Below are 22,538 nucleotides of genomic sequence, written 5' to 3'. Positions count from 1 at the left end.
GAAAAACTCTCCACTCATGAAGAATGCAGTCAAGTGAAGAGCAGATTGTACGATAGTGAGATAAGAGATGAAATCAGTTTTCCAGTGAAACCCTCTGTCACACAGCCAACTCCCTTTGGAAAACCTGTAGAGTTCGTAGTGTGTGTGCTCTTGTACAGATGTCTTTGTGAGGACCACTTTGAGCCCCCCCTTTAATCTACTGTTTGGGGGTTAAGACTTGGGTTAAGGGTTAGAATCAGGGTGAGGGGTTAGGGAATGTATTAAGCCAATGAGTGTCCTCATTAAGATATAAGAATAAACGTGTGTGTGTGTGTGAGAGATAGTGTGTTTGTGTGAGAGTGTGTGTGGGCGAGAGTGTGTGCTGGCGAGAGATAGTGTGTGTGGGCGAGAGATAGTGTATGGGTGTGTGAGAGTGTGTGTGGGCGACAGACAGTGTGTGTGGGCGAGAGAGATTGTGTTGGTGAGCGTTGGAGTGATGCCATGCAAATCATTAATATCAACAAATACACACCCAGCAAAGTTCAGCTCCCGACTCTGACTCCCATTAATCTGAATGTGAAGTTGCGTGTTGTAAGTGACGTTACTACACTGTTGTTTGTGTGCAGCACACTGACTGAACTCTGGTCCTCACATCGCAACGTTGACAAGTCGAGAATGAAGTCAGAGTGAGTCCATGTGAGGACACATTAGGACAATGTCCTGAAGCTTCCCAGTGAGCGAGGGGACGTGTTGATGAGGTTTCTAACACGTGACGGACGTGAAACTGGAACAACACAAATATCTGAGGATGACGAAGAGGAGTGGGCCTATTCGACTACAGTTCTAATCCATATTATGGCAAGAACAACTCAACTAAGTAAAGAGAAACGACAGTCCATCATTACTTTAATACAGGAAGGTCAGTAAATCTGGAAAATGTCACGAACTTGAATGTATCCTCAAGTTCAGTCGCGAAAACCATCAAACGCTTTGATGAAACTGGCTCTCATGAGGATCTCCCCAGGACAGGAAGACCAAGAGTTACCTCTGCTGCCGAGGGGAAGTTCATTAGAGTTACAAGCCTCAGAAACCACAACTTAACAGCACCTCAGATTAGAGGCTACATAAATGCTCCATAGAGTTCAAGAAGCCGACACATCTCAACATCAGCTGTCCAGGGGAGACTGCTTGAATCAGGCCTTCATGGTCGAATTCCTGCAAAGAAGCCAAGACTGAGGAAGAACAAGAAGACGACACTTGCTTTGGCCGAGAAACACAAGGAATGGACATTAAACCAGTGGAAATCTGTACTTTGGTCTGATGAGTCCAGATTTTAGATTCATGCAAAGTATCAAACATCTTGTTTGGTCCGGACCTCTGGACTTCTCAGGTCAGTCTGAACCCAAATACCAGGTGTGAAAGGTTCCTCAGACCAAAGGAGGAGGTCATTGATGGTTGATAATTTATACTTTATGAAAGCAATTGTTTATAATCTCTCCAGTTCAGTGTGAAAACTGTTTATATGAACTTGTTAAACTTCCATTGACTTAAAGGTTGTTGTTGTACAATAATGCTTTGAAAGTGATACCAGAAAATGGTGTGCTTTTTGGCATTCAATAATACAATCTGTTATTATAATTTTTCAAGATGGAGTACCACCCTGGTTACAGAGACTAACTAAGTCAATCTGTAAGGATCAGTCTCATTTAGATCTAGTTCCATTAGAAATCTTAATATTTACTGTTAAAGATTATATAATGAACAGTGAAGGTTATGGAATTCTTGACAGTGTAGAGGTTGGGAAAATTCACTTATGCAACATTAATGAAAGAACATTTGTGAAAGAAAAACATTTGTTATGCATATAATAAAGAATAAAAACACAAATTACTAACAAAGTACTAACTAAACAAAGATGTGTATGCGAGTGTGTGTGTGCCTATGTAAATCGGGGTGCTCTCAAAATGGCGGCTGGCCAGAGTAACACCTTCCTTCGGACTTATAAAGTTAACAGCCCCCTCCCCCCCCCCCTTCTTCTGAAGTTGTTTTACGACCGGTAGCGGTAGACGGTTTAATTAGGTGAAGAGATATGCGTGTGTCTGTGTTGGTGCTAAGTTAGACAAAGAGTGTAGACTGATTCGAATAACTTATAACCAAAAATATCACAACACGTATCAAACTCATAAACATCACACAGAATTGAATAAACAGCCTTCCTTAGCCTAGTGTAATTATTAAGCCCAGTTGTGTTACCCATCCGAGGAAAAGGGAAAAGGAAGTTGCAGTTCAGTTCGCAGTTCTGTGAAGTCTTCTGGCTGGTCATATGGTTTCTGCCTTCGCGGCTCTGTTGAGCTGTGCAGCTCAGATGCTGGTTCGAAGTTCTTACCTGCAGGACATCGAGTCGCTGCTAAGAGTTTGGTAGAGCTTGAGATGCGAGTAGGTTTCCTTAGTGAGATGAGCTGGAAGCTGCACCTCTGCGTTCCTCTCGTTGGAAGGTTGGTGGAAAGAGAGAGAGGAGTGGGAGACCTTGCCTTATATTGGCCCGGTGAGCTCACAGGTCATGGGGCCAGATTGACCAATTGGAGTTGACCCTGGTGGTTTCTTCACCCCTCTGGGTGAAGCTGTCCTGAAGAAAAGACATGCAGCATCCTGGGAGACGGAGTTCGGGAGTTTTTCTCGAGAACAAAGAACATGCTGTTTTCAGGCTTTGACTATTCAGAAGAATAGTGGAAAAAAAAACACTGTTTTGTGTTTGTGTGTGTGTGTGTGTGTGTATGTCCCGATGCCCAGGTAAACGACACCACAGCAGTGGAGGCTCAGACCTGAGAGAAGAGCTTCTGAAGGTCGATGCAAACCCTGCACCCTCATTACATATACCGTATTTTCCTCACTATAGGGCGCACTGTCAATGAATGGTCTATTTTCTATATTTTTTCATTTATAAAGCGCACCAGACTATAAGGCGCATTAAGCGAAACAAAACAGTCAGTCAGTCCCCCGCCGCCACCGCCACCACCACCCAGGTCCCGCTGGGAAACAACAGCCTCCGTTCGAGGTTAGTAATGTTGTGCAATAGGAGTAGATTTGACGTTGGCTAATTATTGATAATCATGAAATATGATTATTAAAATAATAAAAATTATTTATTAAAAATAATTTAAAATGATAAGGCTATCACTTAAGAATAGTAAAATAATTAATTAGAAATGATAAGGTTATCCATTAAGAATAGTTAAATAATTAATGAAAACAATAAAATTATCAATTAAGAATGATACAATCTGTAATTATTACTTATCGTAGCGGTGCACCACCCTGGTTACAGGGACCAACGAGTCAAACTATAAATATCAGTCTTATATGATAAATGTTAAATTAATAATCTCAATAGTTAATATTAATGATTATTTAATAAACAATGAAGGGTTTAACTAGTACAGGCTATCATAATCCAGCTGTATTCACTACTTTAATTACAAAAGCATTTATTAAAAAGGGGAAATAAAGTTAATGTTATTTAATGATTCATCATTTTAACAAACTCCAATATTTCAAAGATAACAACAGCAGCAGCACTTATCACAACTCAGACCATACATGTAAAACCTGTGGTCTATGTACGTCTGTTTGTGTGTGTGTGTGTCTGTGTCAATGTGTCTGTGTGTGTGTGTGTGTGTGTGTGTGCGTGCGTGTGTGTCTGTGAAATAAAGTTAATGTTATTTAATGATTCATCACTTTAACAAACTCCAATATTTCAAAGATAACAACAGCAGCAGCACTTTGTTTACTATTGTTTATGTTTGTCTGTCTGTGTGTGTGTGTCTGTGTCAATGTGTGTGTGTGTGTGTGTGTGTGTGTGTGTGTGTGTGTGTGTGTGTGTGTGTGTGCGTGTATGTGTATGTGGGTGTGTGTGTGTGTGTGAGAGAGAGAGAGAGAGAAATGGGGAGTGGCTATGACATATGACGCAGTCACGTGGTGACGTAGTCAGGTCACATCCAAGATGGCGGCCGATAATGTTTCACCGAAAAACTCTCAAAATGGTGGTGACTACAAACCAAAATGGCGGCGCACAAAGGAATTTTCAGACAAAGAGAATTCTTTATCTCTGCTTTGGCCTTGGGCCGAATGGCTTCCAGATGCGTTAAGCCTCTCTAAGTATAGATTTATCTATGTGACATGAACTGTATAAATACAGATCGGCCGGAGATAAGTTAACAGTGATTTCACCATTCAGCCCCCAAGCGGACGTTGTGGGCTGATGTTCTGATCGGTAAAATCACTGCAGACCAACACGGACGTTAACAGCGTGGCTGGAGGCTTTTCTGGCGGCCCTATTCACTGTAACACAAACGCGGCCGTCAAACCGGAAACCGGAAGTGGCGACTCGCCGCAGCTAAGCAATGAAGACACGAAGGTCTTATAAACAAATACACTCACATAAAGACAATACGCCACGTATTAAAACTAGTATCTGCCCAGACAATTTCGCCTCTTACTGTGACCGTGGTTTCGTGGGGTGCATGCGCATTCCGCGCGAATATCCCGGAAGTCCAGTGAACAACTCGTGGCCTCTCAGGCTTGCTCCGGTGAGCTTAGCAGCTGGGCCGAACAGGAGCGGATTTCTCGTGCTCCGTGACGGGATGAAGCTTCGTCTTCTTCTGCAGGGATGTGCGGCTGCTTGTAGCCGTTGTAGACCGTGTGAAAAGAACAGTCCGTGTGGAAAATGTCTGAGCTCATCCCGCGAGTGAACTTCCTGTTTCGGTATTTCAAGTTAAAACACAAAGGTCCTATCAAAATAAATTTTCGACTGAGATAAAAGAAAGGAAATTAAATGAATTAAACAAACGTTTGTGGTTGCTCCCTATAGCAACTAACTCATCTGGATAGACCTGGAGAGGTCTGGAGAGGTCATCAGTGCAGGGAAAAAAGCAGAGTTCTGAGGGGGCTCAGCTGTTTTATCCTACCTTCCAAGTACATGCCCCCTGGAGGAGGGGTCATGGGGTTCAGTGGGCTCTTGCCCAATGGAATGTCAGATTTTGACCACAAGGGGCGGGCTTCGCCCTCAGTGGACGTCTCAGGTTTCATTAGGGTCTCTGCAGAGCTGCGTGCAGCATCTCCCCCCCAGGGCCTGCTGGGGGGGGTTGGGGGGTTTGACCACCAGGAAACTCTAGAGCTGGTCTCAGCATTGCGTGTAGGTCTCGTTTACGACTCTTTGTTCAAAGTCAGATCACTGGGGCCTCCCCAACAGTAAGCACAACCAGAATCAATCCATATATAAGGCGCTCCGGATTATAAGGTGCACTGTCGTTTTTTGAGAAAGTAAAAGGCTTTTAAGTGCGCCTTATAGTGCGGAAAATACGGTACTCCATATAAACTGTATATTCAGGGTGTTATAGTGTTATGATTGAGTGCAACATATATAACGAAAAATATGATGCATCAACAACTGTTGGGACATGGTTTTTGTGAAACCACAGGCCTTCTCTAACTAACAGTCGAGAGAGATTACTCACTGGGAAACTAGGACAGTTTAGCCCAGAGCAGAAGGTTCGATGTGTCTTAGTGTGAAAGAATAAACGCATCTGATCAGATTATTACTTAATTGTTGTTTTCGCTAAAATCAGTAACTCAAGGGCACAGGCTTCGGATTCAATTATAGACTTTATTGACACACTCAAATCAATCAGATTACATACGTCATTTTCTTTGCATTTTAACAGTGTTTATCGAATATGAAAGATACAATTTGAACAGGTAAATTCTTTCCATGTATGTAGCCCTGTGTACCAGAATAAAACCGTAGACAACCATCGATTGGGTCCAGAATTAATGAAAAGCATAGAAAACAGAACAAGGAACTAATCTCAAGCCCAAATGACAAACATCTGCATTCAATTGAATAAATGTAAAAATTAAGTGATTACAAATTATAAAGATTCCCTAAAACCATGGAGTACAATGATACTGATTTTTTCAGATGTTATGGCTCAGAGATCGTCTCTTGTTTAGATGGAGACATGAGCACGGCCCAGTAGATGTTGATCGCAGCTCTGATTGCAGTTTTCATAGCTGTGTCGATCCAGGTGTGAGGGAAGCCGGTGTGTGCACCGGCAAAGTGAATCCTGCCTTCACTTTTAAAGAGCTCCTTAGCGTGCTCCAGGTTTTGGTAGGGTGTCAAGAGAGCGAAGGCGCCCAGGCTGTAGGGATCCAAGCTCCACTTCTTCACCACCACCCCTGTGCAGAGAGACCGGACGTGGTCGCCGTGGATCGCAGCTAAATCTCTCAGAACCAGCTCTTTCAGGTCCTCATCACTCGCTCCCAGGAAGAGAAGCGATTCGTCAGCCCAGGTGTAAGAGGCCAGGAGGACGCCGATGTCCTTGTTTGTGAAACTGTGGCTGGGATAGTAGATAAAACGAGAGGGCCTGTCGGTGATGCTCTTTCCTCCTTTGATGCCGTCTCTCTCCCAGAACTTCTCACTGAAGGTGAGGATGATTTTTGTGGAGCTTGCATAGTGGACCGCCCTCAGGGCCTCCATCTTTTTATTGGGGAGAGGTGGCTCAAAGTCAATGAACTGGGCTGCTTTGGCTGTGGTGGTTACCAGGACGATGTCAGCCTCAAGGATTGTCAGAGAGGATTCTTTGTCTTTCTTGTACGATATGACGACACCTTTCTCTAACTGACTGATACGCTTCACCTTGGAGTTCAGGAGAGCAGGGACCTCCAGTGTTTTGTGTAAAGCGTTGGGGAGAAGATCGAACCCACCTGTTATTTCATCGTACCTTCAAAAGCAAAGAGACATGAACATTACTGAATTATTGTACGGAGAGTGTGGGAAGTCAACACTGTTATTTATTCTGCCTGAGCATCCTGTCGTTGCCTAAGTTATTTCCTTAAGTTGTTCTTGACATATCTTGTTCACAAAACCATAACAAGGACGAGCTGAGGTGATGTTAGCTGCTTTCAGTGGCCTAATAAATGTATCACTGTTCATAGGCAAGATTCTAACCTCTGTTATCCATTATTACTGCTCACACACCAACTTCTGTTCCTTTCTTCTAATAAAAACAAGTACAAATAAATCAGTTGTCTATTGGATCTTGCCCCTTTCTACGAGACCCTGCATCAGAGAGTTGCAATTCAAACACATACTAATGTTGGTAAGTCTCACTTTTTGCGGTCGGTGATGAGGTTCATGAGGAACATCATCTCAGTCAGAGCCATGTGCATGATGCTCTCTTCGTCGAGCAAGTCTCCGATCATCCTCACGGCTTCTGCGCTCAAACCACCTTCTGTTTTCAGATAGTCCTGTGAAAAAGGAAACATTAATGAGACATATTCTGTTCATATTCAGGTTGTTCATTTTAAGTATTATTACTGTAAAATGTTTTCATGCTCTAATGTTCAGAAAACATTCCTCAGACTGTCCACTGCTGCAGCTCCTCTTTTCAGCCTCTGTCTCAAACACTACGTTTTAGCTCCTGTCTCTTTAAGACCCCCTCCCCCTTCTGATAAACCTGGGCAGCTGTTACCCTCTTTGTGATTGGTCGACACATTCCAGCTCGTTTAGGATATGTCAGCTCCTGCTCTCGCTTCATAATTACCCAGCTATTCTGGCCTTTTTCAAAAACTGAACACCTGAATATTTGTGCTGAGGGAAGATAATTCACACAATGTTGTGTTTCTATCTTTGTGCATTTACATGAAATCACATTGTTATTTACCTTCACAGAGTAGTGGTCGTACTTCTTAAGATATTCAGAACAGCCATGTTTGTCCCCATAGTCATATGCCTACAAAAAATATAAATTACAACAGGTACACATTTGTGTCACATAACCATCAAACGAAAAAGAGAAAATGTATTCTATATTCAAGTGTATACTTGAAATAATTACTGTAAATGTTTACTTGAATGTTTATGTATAAAACCCCAACGTCTAAAACAATTTTATAAGGCAAATGTGGCCGAAATGTCCCAAAATAAATATTGGCAGCTTGTATTTTCGGATTACCTTTAACCAAGTAAGGTCAAACTTGGAAGAAGCAATAATCAAATTGAAACGTGGAGTATTCTGACCTTATTATGTCAACATGTAAAAGTATTAATAATAATATAACGTACTGTAGGAGTTTTCACAGGAGTTTGCATCATCTACTAACGACACTTAACAACTGCTTGACGACGCATTTCTTAGGTTCGATCACTAATAGGACGCAAAGTTGACATGAGTCATAATGAGGCGATGCTCTGTAACTGAATATTCTATTAGCAACTTATGTAAACAACATAATCAAATAAAATGATTTGCTCAGAATTAGGTCAACCATCGGAATATAGTTGTCTATGTAAACGTAGTCACTGGTGGAACTCGCCAAATGTTTGAGATTTAGAGGAATGCATCAATTAAGACAAAATGTATAAATACATATTTATGACAATCTTTCATCTCATACTTAGGTATTTACTGTATGTGAAAGAACACATGATGCTTCCACACCTTCTTCAGAGCTTGTTGTAGCAGCTGGTCGGCCGACTTCCCTTTCTCGTGACCCTCCAGCTTGTACCCCAGGATACCAGGGTCTGCATTTACTTCAGACGTCCGTTTCTTTATCCCATTGACCAGGTAGAAGGTGCTGTCGTTTTTCATGATGAATTCATTTAGCTTGAGCCCGAGTGATTTCACGTACCAGCGGATGATTCTGTTGAGACACAAGGTCGTGAGCTTCTATCTGTAGAAATTCTGAAGTTTGCAAACATTTTAGCTGAGAATGTGAATGTCATGCTATCTATGCATCACTAAATCATATATAGCTTAGAGCAAGGTAACAAAGGCTAATCACAGTGCAGTCCCAAAACATTACCTGTCCACGAATTCTGGAGTTTCCTTAAAGCAACACTTGAGAAGAACTGACTGAGAGTCACAAACTGTCACAACCAGCTGCAAGTGAAGAGTGAAGCTGAACTGAGATCAGTTAAAAACACTCTGAAGTTATCAAAAACCAGAGTTTATCTCCAATATTCAGCAGGAAACTGTTAAAACATGAAGAATTCTAAACAGAGTTTGGTGGATTTGTTTCAGCAGAAGCTTTTCTGGTTCAGGGAGCAGAGGATCATAGGTTATATCCACTATTCAGTTGTGTTTCAGTGGGACGACTCAGTCGGAGCTCAACACATTGAAACACCTTGTTTTTTCTACGTACACACCTATGTTACCTAAGAAAGAACTTTAGCTAGCTAAAGGAAATAAAAATGATAAGATCTCAACAAAATACAATTTTTACTCACTTATGAGATTTTGGGATCCTCATTGGTCCTAAGTCAATGAACCAGTCGTCTTCTTCACCCCTGTAGGTCTGCACTCGTCCTCCCACACAACCACTGGCTTCTAATATGGTCACCTTGTTCAAACGGGTAAATTACTAGGTTAGATATAAGCATCTTATTCCTCATTTTATAATAAATGGGTATTTTCCTCACTTCCTCCCACTGAACAGAAATTAAGCTGAAATATCTCAGATACGGGAGTTGGTCCATTGGTTCCCTCCTTAAATTAATATACAAAACACCCAACATGTCGACTTTGATTCAGGTGGTATGTTCGGGATTGTTTCAGTGTATGTCTGCCACTAGTGGTCAACACAAGTATTTCAGCAGGTTTAAGTTATGGACCTGCTGCACGTACCTTGTGTCCTATGTCCTGCAGCAGCTTTGCCGCCGTCAGTCCAGCCATGCCAGCTCCAACAATCACAACATGACGTGATAGGAGGCCGGTCTCTACTGGCTCCACGGGCCCGATGCCTTCATTAGGCAGCCAGTGCTGCCTGGGCGGGAGGCCGTTCATTGCTGTCTCCAGCAGCATTTCATAGTCTGGGCCGTCCAGAAAATCAGACAGTTTGTCCCTAAAGCTGAGAGCAGCAGTCTGACTCTGGTTCCCTGTGAACAGCAGCACACTGACAACAGCTGGAGACACAAAGACTGACTGGAAGAGAAAACTCCAGAAACAGGATTTGAACCCTCTTTCAATATAAACTTTAACGGACTCAACCTCAGACGGCGTCACATTTCCTTCTGTTTTATTAGACAGGAAAATATTCAAATAAATATGAATAATAATTTACTTTTATCCAAATAAAAAAAAACATTGACTTCATGCAAAATACTCACCGAGTTCACACTTCGACACACGTGGATCCATCTTGTTCTGAAAGCTGCAGGAGGAAAAAACTTTTAATCCCAATGACTGATTGAAAGACAGAGAGAGAGAGAGACAGAAACAGACAGAGAGGACATAGGACACACAGACAGACAGATAAGTTAAAGATGTTAAGTTCCTTTTCAATCATTGGTAGCAGTCAGTAGAGAAACTCCTCTTTCTCACCTGTTAAACAAACTGAGTCTGTGACCTGAGGAGGACTCATGTCTTTTTTATACAAAATCTTTGCTCTTGTCTGATTGGACAACATGACAAGAGGGAAGTAAACGACTTTCAGGGGAAAAATACAAAATCTTTTCTCAGTAACAGGACAAAAGAAGGACACAAAGTCATGAGGGCAGACATGTGATACCTTATCAAAACAGAAACTGCTTTGAGGAAATAGAGGTAGTGTTGAACATTAACAGAAACTTCCATGTGATCCGTGTCATTGTGAAATAGTCAGAACATTGAACCTGTTGATTTCATGTATATTTCATTAATTTCCAGACGGTCTTGATTACAAACACTCTGGTCATGTAAACAAGGATGTTAAAGATGAACGTTCTCACAGGAGACACACGACAAGTGACAGGCTCAACTTCTGTGGTCCATCAGATCCTATATATAGAATATGAAAGTTACTTTTCAACTACAAAATGTAGTTTTCCTCGACTGACAGTGTTGGTGGAATGTGTCTGTTTGTACAAATGAACGTCATTTGTCATTTGAGAAGACTGCAGGTTCTTCTTCTTCTTCTTCTTGTTGTTGTTGTTCTTCTTCTTCTATTGTTTAGGGCTGTAGCTCAAAGCCAAAGTGCATCATGGACAGCATCAAAGAAGTGACCACATCACGTAAGACTCACCAACATTAGTATGTGTTTGAATTGCAACTCTCTGATGCAGGGTCTTGTAAAAAGGGGCAAGATCCAATAAACAACTAAGTTTAAACCAATTAATCAGACTAAGTAGTTTGACGTGCCTCTCACACTGGTCATGAAAAACTCTCCACCCAGGGTTAGAATTAGAATTAGGGTGAGGGTTTAGGGAATGTATTATGCCAATGAGTGTCCTCATTAAGATAGAAGTATAAACATGTGTGTGGGTTTGTGCGAGAGAGAGAGTGTGTGTGGGCGAGAGATTGCGTTTGTGAGTTTTGGAGTGATGCCATGCAAATCCTGAACATCAAGAAATACACGCCCAGCAAAGTTCAGCTGCCATCTCTGACTCCCATTAATCTAAATGTGAAGTTCCGTGTTGTAGGTGAAGTAACAACACTGTTGTTTGTGTGCAGCAAACTGACTGAATCTGTTCCTCACATCGCAACGCTGACAAGTCGAGAATGAAGACGAAATGTTGTGAATAAAATAAAAACATCCAAACTAAGTAGAACTCTTGAGAATAGAGTCAAATAGTTTTGTGTAATTCATGAATAAAGTCAAAGGATTGTGAATAAATTCTTCAGTAGAAGATTCAAAATAAGGAAATGTAGCGTCTGTTAGCACGTTAGCGCCACAGTATTTTGATTGTGCAAGAAAACAGCTAGGTCCTTATGTGAAGGAGGAAATGTTGAAATCAGTCTTCCAGTGAAACCCTCTGTCACACAGCCAGCGCCCCGAGGAAAATTTATTGAGTTCCTCTTGTACAGATATCTTTGTGAGGACCACTTTGAGCCAACAACTTGCAAAGTGTGACTGTCTGGGGGTTAAGACTTGGGTTAAGGGTTAGAATTAGGGTGAGGGGTTAGGGAATGTATTATGCCAATGAGTGTCTTCATCAAGATAGTAGTATAAACGTGTGTGAGAGTTTGTGTTATATTTCATTATATAAGTTGCACTAAATCATATCACTAGTAACATCCAGAATATATAGTTTATATGGAGTATACATAATGAGTGTGCAGGGTTTGCATCGACCTTCAGAAGTTTTTCACTCAGATCTGAGCCTCCACTGCTGTGGTGTCGTTTACCTGGGCATTCGGGGACACACACACACACACACACACACACACACACACACACACACACACACACACACACACACACACACACACACACAGCAGTGGTTTTATTTCAGTATTCATCTGAATGGAGACGAATCCTCCTGCATCACACAAACACACACAGACTAAAACACACAGTCACACACTGACACATACCCTTTTGTCCATTGTACCACTCTTCCTGTAGATGAGTGATTATTACTTCATCTCGTATACTATGAGGGAGACTACCAGGAAGAGAGAGGCAGAAATATGACTCTTGTTGTGTTCCAGTGTCAAACCGGTTTATTGTTTAATCCCCCTGTGGAACCAAACCGAGACCGGCTCGTCTCATATTTCGGATAAAAGAACTCGACAAAATTTTATATTTGCATGGATGCAAACTTTTTACCTGAGTCGTCTTATCTTTCAATTTTAGGTCCGATTCAACGGAGTGTCTGGCTAGTTAAGCTCCTCACTTCATCAGTGCAGGCTGCCCCTTCCTCCAGAATCACACCCTAACTAATTTATGTTGTGCAATAATGGTTGGGAGTGATACCATGAGATGGTGTGCCTTTAGGCAATCAATACATTTGGTTATCAAAACAAAATATAAAACATTAATATTTAAAATATTAACATTAAATCATAACTTTAGTTTGTTAAAGTTCTCTCGGGTGTTGGGACATGGTTTTTGCGCAAACCGCAGGCCTCTCTTGCGGCCTGTATGGGAACCTGAAGCACATGTTCTTTGTCTTGAGAATGCCGCATGTGCTGGAGCAAACTCAATCTCCCAGGGTGAAACGTGTTTTCTTTGTTCTTTGAAGGCCAAGAAACTCCAGCTCCCAGAGTGCTGCATGTCCCCTTTGTTTCAGCAACTTCACATAGAGGTGCGAAGTGCTACCAGGATCAGATGCCAATTGGTCACTCTGGCCACATGAACTGAGGGTCATCAGCTCTATAAAAGACCAAGGCTCCCCCAATTCTCTCTCTTTCCACGAACCCACCGACGAGACAGACGGCCACCCTTCTCTCCTGCACCGCCTAGGAGAGGGCCGGGCTGCTCCAGCACATCTCCTCTCACATCCAACAACCGGAGGGCAAAGGTCGAGCTTCCCGCTCATGTTCTCAAGGAAACCTCCACGCATCTCAAGCTTATTCTAAACTCCTTGCAGCGACTCGGTGTCCTGTAAGTAAGAACTTCAAACCAGCATCTGAGCCACAGTTCAACAGAACCGCGAAAGCAGAAACCTTACGACCAACCAGAGACTTCACACAAAGCCATGGCGAACGGCGAACTGCACAGCAACTTTCTCCCTTCCAAGGACTGGTAACATACTGGGCTTAATAATGACACTAGAACTAAGCAAGACTGTTTATTTGATTCTTTTTGGTGTTTTTAAAGTTTGATATATGTGGTGTTATTGTAGTTACAAGTTAAATCAAAGTAAATGTAAGCTAGGCTCTACTCAGACTCTGCCATTATCGAATTAGCATTTTCACAGACACCGCATATCTCCTCACCTCATTAGCTCAGACCCCACTGCATGTCGTAAAACCACTTCTGCAGAGGAAGGGGGTGCTATCTTAGGGGGTCAAACCACCATTTTGAAAACATGCTGAAGAAGGTGTGAACTTTTGGTCAAACCACCATTCTGAAAGCACCCTTATTTACATACGCAAACACACACACACACACATCTTTGTTAGTTAGTATTTTGTTTAGCAATTGGTGTTTTTATACTTATTATGTTTATAATAAATGTTTTCTTTTAACCTTGTCCTTTCATTAATGTTGCATAAGTGAATTTTGCCAACCGTTACACTGTCAAGAACTCTATAAACCTTAACTGTTCATTATATAATCTTTAATAGTAAATATTAAGATTTCCAATTGAACTAGATCTAAATGAGACTGATCTTAATCAATAAATTGGCTATCTTTTCCCTTCTGTGAAGGGTGGTGCCCCGCGAGAACTTAAACAAACTAAAGTTATGATTTAATATTTTAAATATTAATGTTTTATATTTTATTTTGATAACCAAATTTATTGAAAGCCTAAAGGCACACCAGCTTATGGTGTAACTCCTAACCATTATTGCACAACACGTGGCACCACACTTCAAAGAAAGGGAAAAGATAGCCAATTTATTGATTAAGATCAGTCTCATTTAGATCTAGTTCACTAAGAAATCTCAATGTTTACTATTACAGATTATATAATGAACAATGAAGGTTATGGAAATCTTGACAGTGTAGAGGTTGGCAAAATTCACCTATGCACCCCCCCCTGTTCTTCTGGAGAGGCGACGTAGATAAGTGGGTAGAGATATGCGTATCTGTGTAAATGCTAATTAGAGACTGAAAGGGTCAGAGAAGTCCTTACCTGCAGGACATCGAGTCGCTGCTAGGAGTTTGTAGAGCTGAGAGGAGGTTTCCTTGAGAAGGTGAGCTGGAAGCTAGACCTTTGCGTTCCTCTCGTTGGATGCGAAGAGAAGGGTTGAGCTGGAGAAATACGGTTTCTCCAGCTCGCCGATACAGGAAGAAAGGCCGGCAGCCTCGCTCTTTGGAGGGGTAAGTGGGCCAGAGTGACCAATAGGAGGTGAGCATCGTGGCTTTTCACACCTATGCGTGAATTTGCTGAAACAAAATAAAGCTGTTGCCAACTAGGAGACGGAGTTCCTTGGCTGTCCCAGGACAAAGAAAACATGTTGCACCCTGGGAGACTGAGTTTGGGAGGCTTGGTCCAGCACATGTGGCCATGTGGTTTCAGGTTTCGACCACACATGTAGGCCGAGAAGGAGGCCATGTGGTGCCACAAAGACATTTCCCAACAACACTTAGAAACTTTACACCCCAGTCACATGCATGGGTTAGGGTTAGGGTTGGGTTAAGGTTGAACGATATGGTACAACAATCCCTAACTCTGAGCCCAGAGCAGAAGGTTCGATGTGTCTTAGTGTTAAAGAATAAATGCATCTGATCAGATTATTACTTAATTGTTGTTTTCGCTAAAATCAGTAATTCAAGTGCACAGGCTTCGGATTCAATTATAGACTTTAATGACACACTCAAATCAATCAGATTACATACGTCATTTTCTTTGCATTTTAATCGTGTTTATAGAATATGAAAGATACAATTTGAACAGGTAAAATCTTTCCGTGTATGTAGCCCTGTGTACCAGAATAAAACCGTAGACAACCATCGATTGTGTCCAGAATTAATGAAAAGCACAGAAAACAGAACAAGGCACTAATTTCAAGCTCAAATGTCAAACATCTGCATTCAAATGAATACATTTAAAAATTAAGTGATTACACATTATAATGATTTCCCTAAAACCATGACTCTGATTTATTCAGATATAACGGCTCATAGATCGTCTCTTGTTTAGAAGGAGACATCATTCAGCGCCTTGTTGATGTTGGTCGCAGCTCTGATTGCAGTTTTCATAGCTGTGTCGATGCAGGCGTGAGGGAAGCCGGTGTGTTCACCAGCAAAGTGCATCCTGCCTTCACTTTTAAAGAGCTCCTTAGCGTGCTCCAGGTGTTGGTAGGGTGTGAAGAGAGCGAAGGCGCCCAGGCTGTAGGGATCCAAGCTCCACTTCTTCACCACCACCCCTGTGCAGAGAGAACGGACGTGCTCGCCGTGGATCGCAGCTAAATCTCTCAGAACCAGCTCTTTCAGGTCCTCGTCACTCGCTCCCAGGAAGAGAACCGAATCTTCAGCCCAGGTGTAGGAGGCCAGGAGGACGCCGATCTTTTCATTTTTGAAACTGTGGTTGGGATAGTAGATAAAACGAGAGGGCCTGTCGGTGATGCTCTTTCCTCCTTTGATGCCGTCTCTCTCCCAGAACTTCTCACTGAAGGTGAGGATGATTTTTGTGGAGCTTCCATAGTGGACCGCCCTCAGGGCCTCTATCTTATTAAGAGGGAGAGGTGGCTCAAAGTCAATGAACAGGGCTGCTTTGGCTGTGGTGGTTACCAGGACGACGTCAGCCTCAAGGTCGGTCAGAAAGGATTGTTTGTCTTTCTTGTACGATATGACGACACCTGTATCTGACTGACTGATACGCTTCACCTTGCAGTTCAGGAGAGCAGGGGCCTCCAGTGTTTTGTGTAAAGCGTTGGGGAGAAGATCCAACCCACCTGTTATTTCATCGTACCTTCAAAAGCAAAGAGACATGTTATCATTTGAGCATGAAATGACATTTCCTCAAGTTGTTCTTGACATATCTTGTTCACAAAAACATAACAAGGACGAGTTGAGGCGATGTTAGCTGCTTTCAGTGGCCTAATAAATGTATCACTGTGCATAGGCAAGATTCTAACCTTTGTTATTCACTATTACTGCTCACACACCAACTTCTGTTACTTTCTACTTAATACAAACAAGTACAAATAAATCAGTTGTCTATTGGATCTTGCCCCTTTCTACGAGACCCTGCATCAGAGAGTTGCAATTCAAACACATACTAATGTTGGTAAGTCTCACGTGGTTGTGTCGTCGACGTCGCTGCTCATCATCTCAGTCAGAACCATGTCCATGATGCTTTCTTCGTTGAGCAAGTCTCCGATCATCCTCACGGCTTCTGCGCTCAAACCACCTTCCGTTTTCAGATATTCCTGTGAAAAAGGAAACGTTAATGAGACAAATTCTGTTTATATTCAGGTTGTTCATTCCTGTAAAATGTTTTCATGCTCTAATGTTCAGAAAACATTCCTCAGACTGTCCACTGCTGCAGCTCCTCTTTCAAGCCTCTGTCTCAAACATTAGGTTTTAGCTCCTGTCTCTTTAAGACCCCCCCCCCTCCTGATGAAGCCCAGGCAGCTGGTAGCCCCTTTGTGATTGGTCGACCGATACCAGCTCGTGTAGAAAATGTCAGCTCCTGCTCTCGCCTTATGATTAACCAGCTAGTCCGCCCCTTGTCAAAAAACTGAACAACTGAATATTTGTTTTGTCACATTTGTCAGACTGAAGGAACTTAATTCACAGAATGTTGTGTTTCCTAATGTTTGCATTTACATGAAATCAAATTGTGCTTTACCTTCACAGTGTAGTGGTCGTACTTCTTAAAAGCTTCAGGATAGCCATGTATCGCCGCTTGGTCATTCACCTACAAAAAAGATCAATTACAACGACAGGTATCTCAGAATAAGGTCAACCATCAGAATATAGTCGTCTATTTAAACGTAGTCACCGGTGGAACTCTCCAAATGGTTGAGATTTAGAGGAATACATGACTAAATGTATAAATACGTATGTAAGAACACATGATGCTTCCACACCTTCTTCAAAGCTTGTTCTAGCAGCTCGTTGGCCGACTTCCCTTTCTCGTTATCCTCCAGGTTATAGCCCAGGATGTCAGGGTCTGCTTTCATTTCAAACGTCCGTTTCTTTATCCCATTGACCAGGTAGAAGGTTTTGGGTTGAGTCATGATGAATTCATTTAGCTCGAGCCCGAGTGATTTCACGTACCAGCGGAGGATTCTGTTGAGACACAAGGTCTGTTCTCAAATTTTTCTACGTGCACACACCCATGTTACCTAAGAAAGAACATTAGCTAGCTAAAGATACCACGAAATAAAATCTCAACAAAAAACAATTTCTACTCACTCATGAGTCGATGGGATCCTCATTGCTCCCAATTCAACGTACCAGCTGTTGTTTTCATTCCTGTACGTCTCCACTCGTCCTCCCACACGACCACTAGCTTCTAATATGGTCACCTTGTTCAAACGGGCAAATTACCAGGTTAGACATAAGCATCTTATTCCTCAATTTATAATAAATGGGTATTTTCTGTCAAGAAAATATATTGTTAAAAAAGATTAGAAATGATCAATGAAGTCAGGTCTAAAACATAAAGAAACTCAAACAGAAGTGATGTCGTCAAGAACGAGATAATAAATAAAGATAGATGAAGCTTCCTCACTTCCTCCCACTGAACAGGAATTAAGCTGAAATATCTCATATACAGGAGTTGGTCCAGTGGTTCCCTCATTAACTTATCATACAAAACACCCAACATATTACAACACGGGACCAGCAGGTGGCAGACCTTGATTCAGATGGTATGTTCAGGATTGTTTCAGAGTATGTCTGCCCCTAGTGGTCAACAAAATTATTTCAGCAGGTTCAAGTGATGGACCTGCTGCACGTACCTTGTGTCCTGCGTCCTGCAGCAGCTTTGCCGCCGTCAGTCCAGCCATGCCAGCTCCAACAATCACAACATGACGTGGCGGGAGAGAGGAAAGCGAGCGCGGGAGGCCGGTCTTTGCTGTCTCCAGCAGCGTTTCATAGTCTGCGCCCTCCAGACTATTGGCCAGATGTTCCCTGAAGCTGAGAGCAGCAGTCTGACTCTGGTTCCCTGTGAACAGCAGCACACTGAAAACAGCTGGAGACACAAAGACTGAGTGGAAGAGAAAACTCAAGAAAAAGGATTTAAACCCTCTTTCAATATAAACTTTACCGGACTTAACCGCAGACGGCTTCACATTTCCTTCTGTTTTATGAGAAAGTAAAAAGTATGGTCGATTTACGAAAACATTCAAATAGATATGAATAATAATTTATATTTATCCGCATAAAAGAAATATTGACTTCATGCAAAATACTCACCGAGTTCACGCTTCGACACACGTGTACCCATCTTGGTCTGAAAGCTGCAGGAGGAAAAAACATTTAATCCCAATGACTGATTGATTGATTGATTGAAAGACAGAGAGAGAGAGAGAGACAGACAAACAGACAGACAAACAGACAGACAGACAGACAGACAGACAGAGAGGACGTAGGACACAGAAACAGACAGAGAGAGAGAGAGAGAGACAGAGATAGAGAGAGACAGACAGACAGAGAGGACGTAGGACACACAGCCAGACAAGTTAAAGATGTTAAGTACCTTTCACTCATTAGTAGCAGTCAGTAGAGAAACTCCTCTTTCTCACCTGTTGCACAAACTGAGTCTGTGACCTGAGGAGGACTCATGTCTCTTTTAGACAGAATCGGTGCTCTCGTCTGATTGGACAACATGACAGGAGGGAAATAAATGACTTTCAGGGGACAATTACAAATCTTTTCTCAGTAACAGGACAAAAGGACACAAAGCCATGACGGGAAGACATGTGATACCTTACCAAACACAATCTGCTTTGAGGAAATAGAAGTAGTGTTGGACATCCCCAGATACTTTCATGTGATCCGTGTCATTGTAAAATAGTCAGAACCTTAAACCTGTTGATTTCGTCAGAGATTGCATATGTGAGCGTTGGAGTGATGCCACGCATATTAATATCAACAAATACACGCCTAGCAAAGTTCAGCTCCCGACTCTGACCCCATAAATCCGAATGTGAAGTTACGTTTTGCAGGTGAAGTAACAACACTGTTGTTTGTGTGCAGCAAACTGACTGAACTCTGTTCCTCTCATCGCAACGTTGTCAAGTCGAGAATGAAGACGAAATGTTGTGAATAAAATAAAACGTCCAAACTAAGTAGAACTCTTAAGAATCATTTTGTGTAATTGATGAATAAAGTCAAAGAAAAGTGAATAAATTCTTCAGTAGAAGATTCAAAATAAGGAAATGTAGCGTCTGTTAGCACGTTAGCGCCACAGTATTTTGATTGTGCAAGAAAACAGCTCGGTCCTTTTGTGAAGGAGAAAATGTCAGTTTTATTTCTCTTCAATTTAACGACTTCAATCTCGTACTTTTCTGACAATTCTCAAAATGTGAAAAAAAAAATCAAAATGGACTTAATACTTGTTAGTATGATAGTTCTTTATTTGTATTTGTCTGAGGACCTGAGCTTTGCAGTAAATTTGCACAGCTTCATAAACACTGACAGATTATTATGAGCTGCTTTGTGTTGATGAGGAACTTTACGTGGTGAAACACGACTCATGTAAATCTTGATTTTTCCGACTGACAGAATCTATGTTTTTACACAGTTCAGCCTCCAACTACACACCCCATATGGAAAGTTCTGGTGTTTCAACGGACCTTAGACCATGACAGAGCAGGAAACTTCTCTGTAAACGTTTCCATTTAAGATAGAGCAGAAAGAAAATAAGTAATCGGAAGATCATAAAAGATTCAGCCAGGAATATAAAAGTTACTTTTCAACTACAAAATGTAGTTTTCTTCGACTGACAGTGTTGGGGGAATGTGTCCGTTAGTGCAAGTGAACGTCCTCGTGGTTCAAACATTATATCGATGGAGGTAAAGACTACAGCTTCTTCTTCTTCTTCTATTGTTTAGGGCTGTAGCTCAAAGCCAGAGTGCATCCTGGACAGCATCAAAGAAGTGGACGCTTCATCTAACGTAGCCTACAATTTACGGAGTGTGACTGTTTGGGGATTAAGACTTGGTTTAAGGGTTAGAATTAGGGTGAGGGGTTAGGGAATGTATTATGCCAATGAGTGTTCTTATTAAGATAGAAGTATAAACGTGTGTGAGTGGGCGAGAGAGAGTGTGTCTTATATTTCATTATATAAGTTGCACTAAATCATAACACTATAGTTCCCTGAATATACAGTTTATATGGAGTATACATAATGAGTGTGCAGGGTTTGCATCGCCCTTCAGAAGCTTTTCACTCAGGTCTGAGCCACCACTGCTGTGGTGTCGTTTACCTGGGCATTCGGACACACACACTCACACACACACACACACACACACACACACACACACACACACACACACACACACACACACACACACACAAAGCAGTGGTTTTATTTCAGCATTCATCTGAATGGAGACGACAGTCGAGAGAGATTACTCACAGGGAAACTAGGGCAGTTTCTTCAGGTCAAGGATTGTGTCTGGCAGAATGACCCTGGCTGCGGCTTCGCTCTGAATCCTCCTGCATCACACAAACACACACAGACAGACACACACAGTCCCACACTGACATATACCCTTTTGTCCATTGTACCACTCCTCCTGTAGATGAGTGATTATTACTTCATCTCGTATACTATGAGGGAGGCTACCAGGAAGAGAGAGGCAGAAATATGACTCTTGTTGTATTCCAGTGTCAAACCGGTTTATTGTTTAATCCTGTTTGGGAAGAGGCCCCAGTTATCTGAGTTTTCAACAAGGCTCGTAAAACTTGAGACTAACCTAGGGAGACCCCTCCCATGAAATTCCAGCATGGAGATCTTATCTCCATGTGAGAGAAAATCACTTCCTGGGTCCCCCACTGTAAGCCCGCCCCTGGTGGCCAAATCCTGACAACTCAATTGGCTGGAGGGCCACACTGACCCCTGACCCCTCCTCCAGGGGGCCGGTACCTTTCAGGTGGTATAAAAGTTCTGACCTCACAGAAATCATTCTCTCTTTACTCCGATGCTGACGTTGTACTAGACCCCCCCCCCCCCGGGGGTCTTCCTAATTAACCCAGCAATCTAATGGAGGCGATTAGACGTTTGTTTAATTCAATTTATTTGATTTGATTTCTTCTTTTATCTCAGTCGAAGTTTTATTTTGAAAAGACTTTTCGCTGTTTTAACTTGAAAAGACCAAACAGGAATTTCACTCGCGAGACGAGTGAGACACGGACTTTACTTTTATTCTTTCTCCACACGATCTACAACGGCTACAAGCAGCCGCACGTTCCTGTGAGGCAGCACGATCTCCGCTGCTACCGAAGAAGACGAAGCCTCATCTCGCCACGGAGCACGACGGATCCGCTCCGGCCCAGCTGCGGTGCTCACGGGAGCCCGCCTGAGAGACTTCAAGCTATTCACTGAACTTCCGGGATATTCGCGCCAACGCGCATGCACCCCATGAAACCATGGTTACAGTAAGAGAGGCTTATGTTGTCTGGGCAGATGTTAGTTTTAATACGTAGCGTTTGTTTTAATACTTGAGTGTATTTTTGTTGGTGGAACCTCCGTGTTCCATTGTTTTAGCTGGCTACTCCGAGCCGCTACTTCCGGTTTCTGGTTTGATGGCAATATTTTGTGTTACAGTGAATAGGGCCGCGAGAAGCGCCTCCGCCCGCACTGTTAACGTCTGTGTGAGTCTGCAGTGATTTCACCAATCAGAACCTCAGCCCACAACGTTCGCTTGAGGGCTGAGGGGTGAATCACTGTTAACTCATCTCAGGCGTATTTTTAAGAGTTCGTTCTCTCCTCGCATGTTTCTCTCTCTCTCTCTCTCCTTCTGAACCGACCTATACATCCGTTCCGATCTGTATTTAGAATACATTTCATGTAACATAGTTAAATCTATATTTAAAGGGCCTGAACGCATCTGGCCGCCATTTTGAAGCCTCCTCCTTTGTGTCTCACACGTGGTCCGGCGGCCATTGGAGGTTATTCATCTCTAGACCCGCCCTCAATTCTGGCTCTAAATTCATAACGAACCCGTCAT

General features: G+C 42.4%; 1 protein-coding gene and 1 pseudogene across 1 annotated transcript; both read right to left on the bottom strand.

Annotated features, from left to right (window-relative positions):
* Nucleotides 1–5,630: 5,630 nt before the first annotated feature.
* Nucleotides 5,631–10,390, bottom strand: LOC132996118 (L-amino-acid oxidase-like). The gene is made up of 8 exons (XM_061066441.1): nt 10,359–10,390; nt 10,145–10,188; nt 9,663–9,913; nt 9,266–9,378; nt 8,478–8,679; nt 7,701–7,769; nt 7,148–7,284; nt 5,631–6,758 (listed from the first exon to the last, which is right to left on the bottom strand). Exons 2-8 carry the CDS (start codon nt 10,173–10,175, stop codon nt 5,960–5,962), a joined length of 1,602 nt encoding a protein of 533 aa, XP_060922424.1. The 5' UTR covers nt 10,176–10,188; nt 10,359–10,390; the 3' UTR covers nt 5,631–5,959.
* Nucleotides 10,391–15,528: 5,138 nt separating this feature from the next.
* On the bottom strand, nt 15,529–18,808 carry LOC132996267 (L-amino-acid oxidase-like; annotated as a pseudogene).
* Between the last annotated feature and the right edge of the window lie 3,730 nt (nt 18,809–22,538).

This window comes from Limanda limanda, chromosome 22, assembly GCF_963576545.1.
Source record: "Limanda limanda chromosome 22, fLimLim1.1, whole genome shotgun sequence".
Taxonomy (NCBI): domain Eukaryota; kingdom Metazoa; phylum Chordata; class Actinopteri; order Pleuronectiformes; family Pleuronectidae; genus Limanda; species Limanda limanda.
Note: the sequence above shows the minus strand (reverse complement) of the source record. Positions and strands in the feature narration are given on the sequence as shown.